Source organism: Phoenix dactylifera, chromosome 5, assembly GCF_051530095.1.
Source record: "Phoenix dactylifera cultivar Ajwa chromosome 5, Ajwa_hap1_PhDact_Kaust_v1.1, whole genome shotgun sequence".
NCBI classification, from domain to species: Eukaryota; Viridiplantae; Streptophyta; class Magnoliopsida; order Arecales; family Arecaceae; genus Phoenix; species Phoenix dactylifera.
Window position 1 is genome coordinate 20,472,595 of NC_143194.1, and position 17,457 is coordinate 20,490,051.

The window sequence follows — 17,457 nt, forward strand, 5'->3', positions numbered from 1 at the left end:
CAAGCGTCGACAATATCAGAGGTGTCATTAGAGTCCTCACAATCGAAGGATTATAAGCAGCGCTTCGTCTCGCTTAACTCAATGCTCCTCTTCTTAGAGGCAGTGGTTCTTAGATGGAAGGCCTTGAGCTTCTTCTACCGCTCACGGTCGCAGAGCTGAGATTTCCTATTGCGGCTGGAGTGCTTGCCACACCTGTCACGAAAGGGTCGAGTGTGGTGGGGACGACAACAGTGATAACCTTTCGGCGGTGGCCATCGTGCTTGGCCTTCGGGATGGAAACGGGCTTTAATTAACTTGGCTACTGTCGGCACGAGCTCTTGCTTCTCGGCTGCAGCGATCATGAAGGCGCGACCCTTGGGGTCGTCAGTGAGGTGCTGTCCGGGGACAATGTGGCAACAATGGTAGTGGACACTGCAGTGGCTGTGGAGACGAAGGGTCCAAAGATCGTCACGCGTCTCGTGCGCATGCTATCACATCATAGGCAGTATGAAAGGGCAATCCTTGAGCTAGAGACACATCACGGTCTTTCAGGACATGCGTCCCATGTGGAGAGAAGGTGGTGCTCAGAGATACGGCCGCAGAAAAGAAGTCGACCATACAGGAACTCGCAGAAGTGCCAACGGTGAGTCCGTTGCTGAAGCTCCAGCAAAAGAGGAAGACTGTCGTGGGCGGTGATATAAATTTTCATTTCCCACGGATGACACATAAGGAAACAATGACTCATAAAGAAAGAAGAGTAAAGGAGGTTGTTGAAGGTGATCTGATCGAAAGATCTAGAATTTTAGGTAACTATAGAAAAAAAAAAAAAAAAAATAGCACTGTTTCTTTTTATAGATAGTAAGTTCTTATCTAATAGAATGTAAAACTATTTCTTGATTTTTTTAATTTGAATCCGCCTAAGAATATAAGTATAACTGAAATAGATTTTTACTATGCCATATATGTTAAGTTAACTTGTGCTAAGCAAACTTGATTTTGGCCGCATCAGCACCTATCTGTTTATTTTGGAGGTAAAGGTGGGTGTGATTTGCATCAGGGTCGGTTAGGCAAAGTTGGGATGCTGGTAGCCTCATGAGACTGCTTTCCAAGCTATGAGCTCGTAAACCTCCTTCCCAACATCCCTTCCCCATTTCAAGCTACGGGTATACGTCAAGAGATCATGAATGGCATACTTGAACAAAGATAGGGTTTCAGCTATCGGAGGGGAGCTCAGAGCAGCTTGGGAGGGAGTTTTCTATGCTAGACGGAGGTTGGGGGCCGAGCACATCATTCTAGAGAGAGACTCAGCCACAATGATCGATTAGATACGAAAGGAGGGATGGAAGAGGAAGGCAATCCTCTGCTTTGTGATATCAGGCTGATGCTGAGAAATTGCAGCGCCTTCCAAATAGCGTATGTATACCGGAAGGCGAACAAAACCGCGGATTGGTTTGCATTCTACGCTGCGCAGCATACTGGAGAGGTACTTTGGCCACACCGAGGGACCCCTCTCTCACGTCTGAGGGGGGTCCTAGTCTTTGATTCTGTTGGCCGGTCATACACTAGAATACGATGAGCAGCCGTTGTACCCAAAAAAAACAAAGACAGGGATTTCAAATACCGTGTTATGCTTAAAAAACTGAAAAATAGACTGATCAGTCATCAGACGGCCAAAATTACATCTTGGACAACCCCCTATCTCTGATCAAGGCTTCCGCCGCCCTCCTCCCAGACACCAGCGCCCCATCGAAAGTCGCCGAGGTTCGGTGGTCCCCGCAAACGTAAACCCCTTCCCCAACCCGCGGCTCCTTGCCAACCAAATTCGTGGGCGGGGTCTGGTCCGGCTGGGCGAACTCGATCCGGTACGTCCTCAGGTGCCTCCACGACCCGACCTCCGACCCGAACCACCCGGTCAGCTCCCGGACCACCTCCGCCGTCAGATCCTCATCCGACCGCTCCGGAAACGCCCCGATCAGCGACACGGATGCCAGAACCTTCCCCACGGGCGCGTAGGACGGCGTCACATTGGTGGCGAAGAACATGTTGTTCACGATCCCCTCGCCCGAACCGTTCAGGATGAGTATCGGCTCCTGGACCGGAGCCCGGTCGGCGGAGAAGTAAAGGCAGACCGTGCTTCGAACCGGCTTCGGTTTCTTCTCTTCTCCGGGGAAGGCTTGGGGGAGAAGCTTCTCGGCCTCCGGTTGCTCGACGGCGACAATTACCCCAAGATCGGCGGCGATCGCGTCGCCTTCCTCGAGGGTGACGGACGGCTGGCGGGCGGCGCCGCCGCCTGCGTCGACGGCGACGACGCGGGAGCGGAGGCGGAGGGAACCCGGGGGAAGGCGGGCGGCGAGCTGGGCAGGGATGGCGGAGATGCCAGCGGCAGGGAGGGCGTTGTCGCCGAGGGCGAGGCACTTGAAGACGAAGTCGAATAGGCGGGAGGTGGTGGCGAGGTTGGGGTCGAAGAAGATGCCGGCGAGGAAGGGCCGAAAGAAGCGGTCCACGATGGCTGAGGAAAAGCCAGCGGCGCGGAGGCGGTCGGAGATAGGGGACTCGGGGGCGGAGAGGATGACGGAGTCGGGGAGGGAGGCGGCTCGGAGGCGGGCGAGGCCGACGAGGAGCTTGTCGGGGAGGGAACCGATGGGGTTGGGGAGGGAGGCGAGGGCGTGGAGGGGGCGGCGGAAGGGATCGGCGACGCGATGGAAGCGGCGGGCGTGGTAGACTAGGGCGCCGGGGTAGAAGGGGCGGAGGTGAAGGGAGGGGTAGTCGAGGAGGCGGCGGGCCTCTGGGTAGGCGGTGAGGAAGATCTGGAAGCCGCGGTCGAGGAGGAAGCCGTCGAGGGAGTCGGTGTGGACGCGACCGCCGACGGCGTCGGAGGCCTCGAGGAGGAGGAAGGGGACGGAGGAAGCGGCGAGGTGAGTTGCGGCCGCGAGGCCGGCGAGGCCGGCGCCGACGATGATGGCGCCTGGCTGGGTACTCACGGTGGAGGGGGAGGCGGAAGGGATTGCGCGAGGGGGCAAAGAGGAGGAGACATGGGGTTTGGGCGGAGTAAAGGTGGAGTGAGAGAGCGGCGGGAAGAGGAGAGTCATGGGGTCTCCGCCAGAGGACGAGCGTAGCAGCGCATTGCGAAGTGTGAGAGTGGATCTTTGGGAGGTTTGTTCCTTATCCTGTTATCCACAATCGGAAACCAAATCCAAAAGCCACCCCTTATTGTTTGACTTCATGCCCCCTCCCTTTTCATAAGTTCAAAAGAAAAAAAAGAAAGAAGAGAGGCTTGATCTTGATAGTTCTATGTTTAATCCCCCATTTTACTTATATATAATATATTCATGTTTAAATGTTTGGAAAACATATATAATTATATAAAAATAGATCTAGTTGCGTATAAAAATGCAATATAAAATGTCAGCTGTGTCAAGACGGTTACTGAGACTGTGCATTACGTAAGCATAAAACAAACTAAGACATATATAATAATTGTTTAGATATTAATTGTTATTTAAGTATAATCTCATTGCAGAAGGAGTTGAATAGTTATTATTTGACATTTTTTACCATTCGATAATTTAAACAAAATTTTATTTTTTTAAAAAATCTTGTTTAAATCATTATTATTATTGATATGAATAAGTTGGGAGCGAGGATAACACAACTATAAAATAGTTCCTGCTTTCTAGCGTCATTGGTTGTCATGGTTGGACCTTCTGGGTGCCTCAGTTGAAGTACATTAGATATCTTAGGAAAATTTACATAGTAAAACTTTTGGAAAGTTCTTTCTATTTCAAGCCAAAGCGAAGACTAGTGACATAGTCGAGAACATAAATTTTAGCAGACCTACATTCATAATTGAAGCCACTGTAAATGCAACTGCCTGCAATTTATAGGACTAACAATGCTGCCAGCCTGATGTTCCTATGCTACATCAAAACTCAAAATCCACCATGATGCACCTTTTATCTCTTACCATAGATAGCTATTACATCATCCATTTTTAAGATGAATGGTTGTCGCTTGTCCATAGCATGTGCCATGTATGGCAACAGATATGGCCACTTGGATTTCCACAACGAGTGGCAGCCGTCTGTCTCCAAAATGGATAGTGTGACAGCAATCTAGCATGACGCAATATATTGTGGTACAAAAGGTGCACCCCCTCTCCCTCCTCCGTTACGACGACCTGCATATCCAGCACGCCTCTGATCGAATAGAATCATTAGACTCAATATGAACTACTTTGGCCACTATAGATAGGATTGAATAAGATTCAGAAGCGAGATCCACCATATTTATATTAGGAAGCCGAGCCGCAAACCAAATTTTTAGAGGTTATAACTTGATCATACGATGTTCGATTGAGATGATCTTCTTTTGGAGTCATATAACTTTTTGCAATCTACAATATGGCTCCACCCCTTAAGAGAGGCTATGTCTATAGCGATCAGATCCAAATTTCATCATTTGAGCTCTGAAATAGACCGATCAAACCAATTATTTTTTTTAGAAAAAACTTTGACCAGGCATATTTCCTAGTTCGAGAAAAATTGGAATGATAGAAAATAAAGTTAGCGTAGAAGTTGAGATTTATCTTCTATATAATTTTTACTTTTTTAAGTTTATTTCTACTAGTCATGTTTACTTTACAGAGGTGAGTTTATTAGACTTAGAAAAGAAATTTTATCCAAATTGTGTAAGTGCGGACCTCACCATTATAAATAGAGCAATATACCCTGATTTTATTATCATCGATGAAAGAAAAGGAGACTTAAACACTACTTTATTTTTTTTTATCTTTTTCTAATTTTTTTAAGAAATTCGACTTGAGCAAATTAAAAAAAATCTTTCTTCTCTTTGACCAGATCAATCTCCTCATTGTAGTTTATCGACGCTAGCACCACTCTTCCCAGCATCCCCCCCATCTAAAGTCCTCTTGTAGAATTAGAACCTCAACAATGCGGACAGGTATGCTACCCTCCCTAGTGGTAACCTCTTGAACTCACACTGATCTCCAACCCCATCACCTTGGCGTAGTAGGTGTGGGACAATTCACCGTTTAAATGTCGTCGAGAGCACCGCCATAGGAGTCATGGGGCCTGACCCTCGCAGGATAAGAAAACACCAACCTAGTCTCAGGTTGGAATTTCACTAACCCAACCCAACCCAACCCACCCCCATTGTAATTTATAAACTAAACATAGGTTAGGTTAGCTGAGTTGCGTTGGCATATGTCTTGTTAATTAAACTAACTCGTGCTATATAGAAACTTTAAGATGGAAAAGTTATGAAATATTTTTATTAAATTAATATTTATTGAATTAAGGCCTGAATCATCTATAAATTTGAAGTATACACTTAAAAATGTTCTAATAAGATTAAAGACAACTTATACAAACATAAAGGTAATCTCTATGCAATATAGATAAGAAAATTTTTATTTCTTCATATATTAGTTTGGGTTAGGTTAAGTCAAATTATGTTGGGTTGGGTTGGGATTAATCCTAAAACTTTCTTCTTTTTTTATTTATCATAACCCTATTGGAGATTGTGTTAGGGTTTTTCAGCCCAGGCCCATCCCAAGTTTATAATACCGCCCAATCTAATAAGACAGTTGGGCAAGTTAGGGTTGTGCCAATCCAAGTTGCAACCCTGCCGACAATTAAATGGACGCGAGGGATTCAACCACTTTACCGGCCTAATTGCAACAGGGTGCTCACATATCTTATCATCCCTATCTCAAGTAGATCGAAGCTTTCGTTGTGGAGAAAAAAAATATTAAAAGTTAATGTAAAAATAATTTAGAGAGTGGTCGCGGCCATGGATCAAATACCGTTTCCACAATCCACATCTGATGGCTTATTTCGGTTGCGAAGTTGCAGTTCCATTTCCCTCGCCACCAAGCCTATCCATCCAAACCACCCACAAACAGCTCGGCAAACGCCTCCATATGTCGCGCCGGGAGCGCCACCGATGCCTGCACCTCCCCCTCCTCCCTGCCGTCGACCAGCACCACCTCCCCGTCGTGGTTCATCGACACCAGCTCCACCCTCGCCAGCCTTCCCCACCCGAAGTCCGTCTCGTAGACCCGGAACCTCGGCGAGCCCACTACGATCACCGACCTCCCCTGCGGCAAACCCACCCACCCCTCGCACTCCCTCAGCGGCTCCCAAACGGCCGCCAGGATAGCCCGCCCGATCCTCTCGCACGCCCAAGCGAGCCCGCCGGGCGCCAAGAGCTCCGACGCCGCGGCCTCCGCGGAGGCGCGGAGCACGCGCGGATGCAGTTCCCGGCGTAGGCCTCGTCGAGGGGCGGGTCGAAGCGCGCGCGGCAGTCGGCAGCCAAGAGGAGGGTGGTGGCCGCGTCGCCGGCGAGGGCTTTGGCGCGGGCGATGCAGAGCCAGACGTGGGCGGAGATGGCCACGCACGTGGAAGGGGTCGGGATGGGGGAGTGGCTGATGTCTGTGCTTTGACGGACGGCTCGTTGCTTCAGGGATTGGATGTAAGCGGGGGCGAGAGTGAAGGACCTTTTCGCTCGAGGGCAGCAAACCGTTGCCTGCGGGGATGAGGGGAAGAAAAAGAAGAGGGAGCGGGCGACGGAGGAGTCATTTTAATGCCACACTCATGGTCCCACTACATATTTTAACTAGCCAACTTGTAATCAAACCATGATAAGCAAATTCAAAATTGGCATGGATAGATTTAGATTATATATAAAAACCATAGTTCAGTTCTAAAATCGGGTTGCTCCAAATCCGCGCACTCTCCAACTTTGTGAGCTCCTCGTGATGATGGATACTTTGTGACAAGTGTTTGTGGAAATTTCCAGTTATCATCTATTTTTCTGACTCACCTTGGGTAGCGCGGGCGCCATCCGTCTCAAGAACAGCCCGGCGACCTCGTCGCCGGTCGGGTGTCTAATAGCGGCCCGATCATGCCGCGGCGTGGGGCCCGGCGGATCCCCGCGCCCTCTGCACGCCGCTGCCCACGACTCCACGAACCGCCAGATCCCCTTCCCGTCCGTCACCGCGTGGTGAGCGGCCAGCCCCACCGCCATCCCTCCGCCGGCGAACTCCGTCCCCTGGACGGCGAGCACCGGCGCCGGCAGCTCCCGGACGCCGCCGAGGTCCGGTACGAGCTGGAGGAAAGACTCAAGGTCGTGGGTCTCGTCCTCGGCGAGGCGGCGGAGGTCGAGCTCCGACTCGGCCACGAGGAAGGCGGCGCCGTCGGCGGCGGAGGCGGAGCAGTCGATTACGGCGTCGCCGGAGGCGGGGAGGTAGGTGAGGTTACCGCCGAAGGGGTGGAAGAGGGGGAGGGTTCGGGAGAGAGAGGACTTAAGGGAGTCGACGATGGAGGCGAAGGGGAGGGCGGCGTCGAGGTAAAGGAAGAGCCGTTGGATCGGGGGGTAGGAGATCCAGTAGGTATCAAAGAAGGAGGGCGGCACGGTGTCCCCCTGAGGAGGATAAGGACCTGGAGGGAGCGGGACGCGGGACACGTCAAGGATACGGACGCAAGGCATCCTCGGAAACGGGGACTTGTTCATAGAAGGCACGGGCAAAATAATTGTTTTAGCTGGTTCTGGAACGGGCCTTCTTTTTAGATTTTTTTCTTTTTTTTTTTTGGGTCGCTCTCTGCTTTCATATCCCGGGCCTTCTTTTTAGATTTTTTTTTTTTTTTTTTGGTCCTTCTCTGCTTCCATATCCCCGGCCTTCTTCTTCTTTTTAGATTTTTTTGTTTTTTTGGCCGCTCTCTGCTTTCATATCCCACACCCATCGATCTCTGTCTCTCACTCAAGAAATTATAGCTACTCTAGTACGTTATCAATTAATCTATTTTCATTAAACAAAAAATATTTTTATTTTTTTATAATTTTTAAAAATATTTTATGTTTTTTTATAATCTCATATTAATTCATCCTCTCAATCCTCAATTAATATTCTCTCTCTCTCTGACGATAAAGTAGTAAGGCATCAATATACAAGAATATTTTCAATAAAACCTTTGATACCACAAATTGTTTAAAGATTCTAGAAATGCATTTATACAACCTTTCTAACCATCGGCATCAAATGGAATAATTCCACACAAAGAATATGCAAACATGATTGACGCTTGAATATGCAAACACGAGTTCTGTCCATCGTCTGCTCCAAGAACCACATATATCTACTATGCAATCTCTCAAATATCAAAACAAAAGCTGCAACAATTATTTTTGAGATAGTTCATTTTCTCGTTTCTGGCCCATCTGTGTCCTAAAAGCATTATTAACATACAAGAATAAGAAGACAATTTTTTTTTTTAATATGGATGTGCATCAAGTAATTATAAGTTTATAAAAAAGACTAAAAATACTTACTTGATGGGAGAATTGACAATGGATTCTTCAATAGGCCTTTTTTTTGTTTGGGCAATTCCTTGAATCATTGTTTGTTCCACCACAATTCGGTACATGACATCTCCTTGGTTTCTTAGCAAGTTCAACTCCTCCAACTAGTCTTTTCCCGTTCGGACATGCCTTAGTTTTGGATGGTTCTAGATTTCGAATGGGCTGACAATCATCATGATTTAATGACTCTACTGGGCAACTTTCAAATTCCAATATTAAATCATCGCCTATTGGCATGCCTCTAATAAGGCAACTCTTTATTAGTACATCGTGCACGCCCTTTGGACTTGGAAGACTCTAAATGCAAAGTTGCAACATGAGATTGAAATGCTTGCTCCAAGTTGTCATCTCTCTTTCTTATGATATGACTGAATTTCAATATTACTGAGCTTTTACGTCTCCATCGTATTGGATGATACTTCTCTGAGAGATGAAAGTAGTTTTTTATGGAGAGTAACTCTTATAGCATGTCTGCACAAAATACCTGAGAACTCAAATTCTTTGCAGCTGCAATGAATTTCCTCATTTATTTGATCCCAAGTCACGAAACACCCCCCATCATTCTTCATACAATGTCCTACTGTGTATATTTTAGCTCCCATTTCAATTGTTGCATAATGATTAGACAAAATCATCTCGTTTTGTAACAATTCAAAAGCATAAGGGATGAAAATATTGGAGGCATGTTCTTCCATTGGCATGGATGTTTTTATGCTGGGATTGAGAAATGTTTGAAGGATTTTGTTGAGCAGGTAAATTAGGCTACGCTTTATTTTTTTTTTAGTGAACATATAAACTTAATATTTGAGTTAAAATTCTAATATTTGTCTAATGAATTCTCATTACAATTTTCTAGATGGGTATTGCTGTGAGTATAAGAAACCAAGCCGGGGAAGAAGTGGCCATGCGTCAAACATATCTCAATCCCAGCATAAAAACATCCATGCCAATGGAAGAACATGCCTCCAATATTTTCATCCCTTATGCTTTTGAATTGCTACAAAACGAGATGATTTTGTCTAATCATTATGCAACAATTGAAATGGGAGCTGAAATATACAATAAAAGAGAACTATAAATTGAACGTCCAGTTATGCCATTGCTTTTCAAAATATTCAATACTCTTCAAATGATACAGCATATAGAACTCAGTCTTGAAATCATTATATCGCCCACCTAAAATAAAAGAGAACCAAGTTGGCAGCTTTGCTACTATGTGCCAAATGCAAAATGCATGCTTTGTACTTGGCAACTCTATTGATATATCCTCTCTGAGTGCAAGATCTTGGTCTGTTAAAATCGTTTGTGGGAATTTTTCATTCACAAATTGAAGAAGTGTAATAACCCATGACCTCACCCAAAATGGCTAGTCGGAAGTTGTTATTTAGGTTTTTTGATCCTATATAAGTACCCAAGATCTATCCAGCGAATAACCGATGTGGGACTAAACACACGCCCGCATGGGTCCTCACATACTCCTCCGTTCAAGCCCTAACGTCCTCGTTAGGCTAAGGGTTCAAATTCATTCAAATCTAATCACAAACACCACGATTGGCTCGTGGTCAGCCCTAATGGATCTATACTGCAGTATCTTCTAGTCCACATAGGCTATGGGCTGGATCGCTCTAATACCATTCAAGATTGTTGGCAGATGTTGTTCTTTTTTTTACTCTTTTAATGAGAGTTATATTTATAGGAAGATAAGTTTATGTCACCTAGGGGTGCAAATGGGTCGGGTCAGACCGGATTATGAACGATCCTAACCCAATTTGGTTCTTTATTTAGGTTCTAATTTTAGATCCAAACTCAACCTACTAAAAAATTAGATCGTGTCAGATCAGGTCCACGGCTATAATTTTTGACCCAACGGATCATTCAGGCTGGGTTGGGGGTCCGGTTCATCAAAAGACTATAAAAGAAAAAGAAAAGAATTTATATGAAATGAGTAGCCCGCTTCTACCAAAAAAAAAAAAAAAAACTCATCAACAATGTGACTCTCTCTATGTATTCAGAAGGCCAGACACTCATACAACATTGCATTTGTAGAAAAATAGGATTTGGGTTGCATATGAATCATTGTATTTGTATTGAAAAAAATCCACATATGTAGAGGGGGGCATGCAACTATGCAAGTAATCCATCCTTATAGACCTTGTTTTTATTTATATTAACATAACAAAGACATAGTCTCGTAACAGAAAAAAATGAAACAAAATTAGAGGCAGCACACAAGATGGCCTTCCTCAGCGTACGGAGATCTTGGGACCTTCCTCAGCATCTTGGGACCTTCCGAAGGCAAGGGGCTAGGATTGGTGATGGAAACATCAGAACCCTTTATTCAGATGATGGAGCCATTAGAGCTACTAACTCACGTCACGCCAGAGATTGACATCAGTTTGAGTTAGACCCCCGAGATTGGATCTACTCGAGTTTGTGTCATTTCTACTTTATTGCATTATTAGTTGCTTTTGTTATTGGCCGAGTCAATTTGGTTAGTTGCTTTTACTATTGGTCGGGTCAATTTGGTTAGTTGCTTTTGTTATTAGTCGAGTCAATTTGGTTAGTTGTTGGGTCAAGTAATTAGATCAATTGATTAGATCAATGTTGATAAGTGATTAATTGATGTAGGGTCCAAGTTTGGTATGTAACCAATTAATTAACTTAGTCAATTGATTGAATTGATGTAAGGGCCCAAGTTTGGAATGTCATCAATTGATGGACTTGATGTAAGGCCTATATAAAGGCCACACCCCTTATAAATTAGGGCATTGATCAAAGATATAAAAAAACTTCTTGGCTTGGCCGACTTTCTTCTCTTCCTCACGCTGGGCGTGAGCCCTTCTTCCCTTCTTTCTTCCTGCGTCTCCAAAGCCTCTTCTTCCTGCGTCTTTACAATCTCTTTCTCCTCCTCTCTTCTCCCTCCTTCTTCCCTTTTCTCCCTGAAGTTGTCCTCCATCAGTTGGGCGCCGATGGTGGGGAGGAGAGGTCGAAGAGAGCGAAGTTGGATTTGGTGCGGCTGGGGATGATCGTGCGAGAGGAGGAGGACGCGGAGAGAGGGCGAGGGGGGTCTTGAGGAGGAAGGAAGGCCGTGCAGTAGAGGATGGGGTTTGGGGCTTAGAGTGGGATGGGGTTCCTCCATGGGAGGAGGAGAGCAGGGGAAGGCAGAGGAGGAGGCTATTGGGGTAGTGTTCTCCTTTATTTTCTTTCTAATTTTTCCATCGTGGGGTTAGGGTGGTGCAAGGTAAACAAATAATTCAAAGGGGGTTCAGATCCAAAGAGGGAGTGGTTGGAAGCTAAAAAATCGCGGTAGAAGACACGTTGGACCTTTAAGAGTTAACAGACACATAGCTCTTGAACGGCCCAACTCCGGCTGACGTGTTTGGCTTGCACTTCTACGGCTCGCGAGCCTAAATAGTTTTATAAATTTGGATCAGATCGAAGCAGATCGGAACGAGTCCTAGATTTGAAAATCTAAAATTACTCAAATTTTAAATAGATGAATCAGATCGGATCGAGCCAGATTCAGAAAATCTAAATGCAGCTTCGAAACTGAAATAGATCCAATTTTAGAACCCAATCTGCCCCACGGGTCCTGTAAAATAGGTCGGATCAGGTCACGGATTAATCCGACCCATTTGCACCCCTAAATTGTCACCAATTATATTTGAGTTATTTTACGTGATCTTGTCTCTATTTTTTTTTCTTCCCCCCACCTTTAAAAAAAAAAGAAAAGAAAAATTGTATGTGGTTGGGCCCATTTCAATCAAAATTTAAGTACCTAAACGCTCTTTCTTGTGAACCACATTGACAAGAGGCCACGATTCTTCTTGGTCTCTTTTAATGACCCTCGTGAATTCCCTGGCATCGTTGCTTTCAAAAATCATTTTGTTTGGCGTGGTTCCTCGGCTAAGCAACGATGGCCGGTCGTCATGTCTTGGGGTGTGTCTTGAAGGCTCTAGTGCCATGTTTCCTCTGGAATCGCGTGAATAAAGTCCATCCATGACCACCAGATCAACCTCGCACAAGGCTTGGGCTGGAATACGCCGCGGTACCTAAAAATCTTATGAAGTCAGAAATATATAAAAAAAATATTTTATTTTACCAACTTGCATGTCACAGTTAAATTTTCATTTGATTCTATACCACAGAGGTTGATTTCTCAACATTGCAACTTAAGAGCTGAATGGTTACATTTTATGGCATGAATGGTGTTACTGGAAATTGGACCTGGAGGCGACCAGTGGATGAAAAAGTGGAGCTCCAGCGTGAGATGGTGGGTGGCATTCTCCAGGGAATCTGCAAAAAGCCGGTGGCCGGGGTTTCCGGCGCCGGCCCTCCGATGCTTAAGTCAGAGGGGGCTAATGTGTGAGAGGAAGAAAGTATTTTTTTGGAGTTTTAGAGTCCGGGCCCGCTCTAAGAGGGAGAGGTTTCTTTTTTATAGAGGGGTACAGGATTACCTGCGTGTGATGGGGCGAACGGGTTACCGTCATGATTGAGCATGATCGTGTGAATTAATGCACAATCGTGTCAATTAATGCATTGCCGTGGGAGATTAGACCGGAGCCAGTGAGTCGTCGTGGCTGATCGAATGTGGCTGAGTGGGCCAACTGCTTGCCGTGGAGGGCTTGAGATCTGTAGATAGCATGCGCATTGATTGTTGAGTGAGACGGAGATCAGCGGAGGCCATGCGCATTAATTGTTGAGTGAGCTGGAGATTTGCGGAGACCATGCGCCTTAATTGTTGAGTGAGCCGGAGATCGACGGAGGCCATGCGCTTTAATTGTTGTAGGACATGGTCCCTGATCGAGCTGCAGAAGGATGTGACCGCAGCGGATGGATAGTGAGGTCGGGCTTCCGAGGTCAAGGATGCTGAGGTCGGGTGCCCAGGTCAGGCGTCTCGGAGTCGAGCGCCTGGCCGGGCGCCAGGTCGGGAGCCCTGAGGTCGGGCCTCTGGTTGGGCGTCTTGAAGTCGGACGCCTCCAGGTCGGATGCTCACCTGTTTCGGGGCGATTCATTTTTTTTCCAACAAATGGCATTCCTATGTTGACTATGTGGGGGCTATCATCTTTTTTACTAAGTTACATGGGTGTCACGTGCCGGGCTCGGGTCAAAATACTTCATATCACTGAAGTAGATTTCTCAACATAGAAAGATGATGGCTGGATATTTGAGTTTGAATAGACTCATTTTGATTATGTAACGTCATATTGGAATTTGGCATCAATGACATCCAATCTTAACCATTTGAGTTAGGGTTTCGGCGTCATCCAGGATTTGTAGTCATGATTGGCCCTCATGAAAAGATTATGGAACTTAATCTTTCGATCGGCAGGTGCATCGTCTACGGAGAGGTCCCATATCTGAAACACAAGATAGCAGCATTTGCAATTTAAGTCAAAATAAGAAGAAATATCGGAATGCACGATGATACTATTAGACCATATTAGCAAGGACCAGGACAAAGATAGGAGAGTACATGTAAATCCTGTTCTTTTTTTTTTGGCTCATAAAGATCTCACAATTTTAAGAAAATTGTGCATTTCATGCATGACTAAATTATTATGATGCATCATGGAATTCTAAACAAGCGTGACAATCAAGCATAAAAAAAGAATGTGCGAGAACCATCACTGGTAACGCTCATGAAAATTCTAGCATACAAAATCTTAAGTCACTTAATATATGTCCAGAGTACTTCTAGATTGGTTCTAATCATATGTCATGCCATGGTGTGTGTATGCTTATCCATGTACATATCCATATACTCTTAGTATTGTATATAGGATTAAAATCAGATTGGATACGGATCGAATATTAACATATATTCATATTCATATTTTTTTTTTTTGACGAATACAGATATGGATATAGATGTTGGCTGGATGCAAAAAATTATGTCCATGTTTGTTTTAAACGGGTACAGATATTGAATACCAAAAGTATGAATATAAATACGAATATAAATCGAATAATTAAACTTTATGACCATAAAATCAAAAATATTACCAAGTGGATGATAAATTAAGTTAATAGTATATTAATATGGTCATTTATTTTCTTTAGAAGTTTATGAGCGCTATATAAAATTAAATAAAGTTATAAATAAAATCGGATATTCGAATACGGATCGCATAGTTGTCTCTCTATTTTTTTTGACAGGTATGGATATAGATATAGATATAAGTTAGATAATCAAAGTTTTATCTATATCCAAAAAAAAATTTGGATATAAAAGTAGATCCAGATGGATATTATCTGATTCACTTTTATCTCTAAGTGCATGATATTATGTGTTCAAAGGGTGGAGAGGATCAAAATGCTCTCTTCCGGTCATACTTCTTTCTCCACCGCCAATGCAAAAATTTGTGCTCTCTTTATTTTTTCCAACCACACCTGCATGGATTGATCAGGAAAAACAAATACGACCAGTAATTGTACTTTTAATCAAAATCGTGCAACCTTATGGACCATGCACGTTAAAAGCTCGTTTTAGGGAAGAAGTGAAGCGTAAGTGTGGCCACGGTATATTTATTCCAGGGACAACAATGGCTAGTTTGTACAACATAATGTAACATACGATTTATAGCTTTCGGCAGGTAAATGGTGGGGTATTATTTTTATAAATCATGATGAAGCTTATTTACTTTCTAGCCAAGAAGTTGTGATGCAATTGCATTTAACTAAAATATTTTGACATGCATCACACATATTTCAATGTCCCATGCAACATTTGATTGGTATTGTTGGGGGAAAAATGGATTGCTCAAAACACGTGGATAAATTGCCGGCACTTGATGGCGAGCGCGACGACAGCAACTCTCAAGGCGCCTGGCCCCACAGCTTGCAGCCTTGATCTCAGCTAAGTTGAGCCCGATCGACCTTAAGGCCAAAGAAGACCTAGTCAAAGGAAGAAGCAGACCCTCCCACTCCACCGGAAATCAAGTCCCCTCCTCCTCATCCGGGGTCCAATCCCGCGATCTCCGCCTCAACGACTGTCAATGATTAAATACGCACGATATCAACGGACCGACAGCCAGCCCAAAATCTCGGGCCGTCTATGGTAATGCATTAATTCACACAATCACGTCCAATCACTACGGTAACTCATTAATTCGCACAGTCAGGTCCAGTCACAGGCAACCCCTACACTCCTCTTATAAAAAGGGGACTTCTTTCTTCTAAAAGGGGATCTTTTCTTTTAGGTAATCTTTCTACTTGCTCCACCAAAAATTTTTTTTTTGACTTAAGCATTGAAGGGTCGGTACCGAAATCTCCGGCTATCGGCTTCTTATAGGTTCTCCGAAAAAAGCTGTCCGCCATCGCAACTCCTACCGGGCTCCTCTTTTTCGGTCTGCGGCCACTCTCGGGTCCAGTTTCCAGCAACCGCATGGTCAGTGTAGTTGGGCTTCTTTGGTGACGTGAGCTATGCAAGGATGGATGATTACCTTTTTCAATTTTCAATGAGGCACGTTAACTCGGGCATTCTAGTCTTTCTAGAAAGCAGCGTGTCGTGTTTTGTAGACGATGACTAGGTGATTTTTCAAAAATTTGCCATGATTGGCAGGCGGAAACGCGTAGCGTACCCGCAAAAACGAGCTCCCGTACATTGTATGCATGGGAATTGATGGAGGCTCGCGGACATTGCGTGCGTCTCCATCCAATATTTCTATCAAAGAAATATATTGTCATGCACCGAAAAGAAATATAGGATGAGCGATTTGTCAACTCATTCAACTCGATACATCTGATCGCCAAAAAGTTTTCTTTTTTTTTTAGTATTGTAGATAAAATATTGAATATTTTGATCTCAACTTAGACAGATCTCATTGACCCCGATATTAACATAGATAAACTACTTTGGTGAATATCGAGATGCCACTCTGCACATATTAATAAAGACCAACAGTTATAACAATACCGTAGTCAATGCATGATCGGCGTACTTGCGGCCACGTGCTCACGTGGGATGGTTACTATGTCGTTAATGTGCAGCCGACTGTTACCATACAATTAAGACACGTTGCGCCAAATCAAATAACGAATTAGTATACTATTCTATATAAAAGGATAGCTCGGAAATTCTAAAAAAACTTATTTTTGGAGAACACTTTTCTACAAATTTTTTCTCGTCCACACTGTTGCTCTATTATTCTAACTTAAGTATTGGAAGGTTTTGTGTCAAGTGAATTTTTTGCAAGTTAGCTTTGAAGGCAACAAGTTCTTCCTCACCTCGATTTCATCCGACCTCACTCAGCTCGGTTCTTACCGACCTCAAAGTTAGTTGAGCAGTGTCCCGACCTCGGTTCAAAAATTTAGCAGCAATAAGTACATTCTTATGAAATAAGCATCGTGTTATTGTCCGGTTAAATAAAAAAGTATAGTTTTTTCTTGTTGGGTCGTTTAAGGTAGATCGGGAAAAAATATAAAAAATAAAATTTATTAAAACTTAACGAGCCGGTCGAATTTTTTAAGAAAGAGAATAAAATAATTTCATCCAACCTAATATCTAATTCAAATGACGAACTTGAATCCACCCCAACAAAGTAGATGCGAGAAGGGCTAGGCACCTTGGCACATAATATACACTAAGATCAAGTAAATTGATATAAATGGATCCAATAGCCAATTTGGGCATCTCTCAAAATGGTGTATGCATCAATGATCCTATTCATTGGCCTAGCTTGATCCACGTCCCACCGCCTCCTCAACATTGTGCTGCCTCCATAAGTCACCACAACTCCCATTTCAATTTAGCCTCGAACTCCTCCAACCTAGCCTAAATTGATATTGCAACATCTACATGCATCGCTTTAAAGTCACATCACTATGCGGTCACAATCCGAGAAGGCTTTTAATGGCGGGGCAGAGCTTTCCGCTTCGCTGAGCCAAAGCAAACAAAAGCTAAAGCAGAAACCAGCGAACTCCTCCAACCAAATGGGAGAAAAAGCCAGTACGGCACCTGTTCCGGCTCACCACCGGTGCTGCGATCCCATCGAGCCAGCCCTCGAAATATCGCGCCGAGAAAATCGCGAGTAGAATAACCCCGTCGCACGTGCGAATTCTCTCTCCTAGGGCCGGCGCTGGAACTCGGAGGAAGGT

General features: G+C 44.5%; 1 protein-coding gene and 1 pseudogene across 2 annotated transcripts; both read right to left on the reverse strand.

The window, feature by feature from the left end:
• Positions 1–1,524: 1,524 nt before the first annotated feature.
• LOC103721721 (FAD/NAD(P)-binding oxidoreductase family protein) lies at positions 1,525–4,090 on the reverse strand. The gene has a single exon (XM_008812032.6). The coding sequence runs from the start codon at positions 3,066–3,068 to the stop codon at positions 1,656–1,658; it is 1,413 nt and encodes a 470-aa protein (XP_008810254.1). The 5' UTR covers positions 3,069–4,090; the 3' UTR covers positions 1,525–1,655.
• A 158-nt stretch (positions 4,091–4,248) lies between these two features.
• Positions 4,249–7,579, reverse strand: LOC148703447 (malonyl-coenzyme A:anthocyanin 3-O-glucoside-6''-O-malonyltransferase-like; annotated as a pseudogene). The gene is made up of 2 exons (XR_016413186.1): positions 6,823–7,579; positions 4,249–6,525 (listed from the first exon to the last, which is right to left on the reverse strand). The product of XR_016413186.1 is annotated as a malonyl-coenzyme A:anthocyanin 3-O-glucoside-6''-O-malonyltransferase-like (transcript).
• Between the last annotated feature and the right edge of the window lie 9,878 nt (positions 7,580–17,457).

Excerpts from the sequence above, each read along its gene's own strand:
- LOC103721721 (XM_008812032.6), bottom strand. The coding sequence starts at position 3,068 with ATGACTCTCCTCTTCCCGCCGCTCTCTCACTCCACCTTTACTCCGCCC.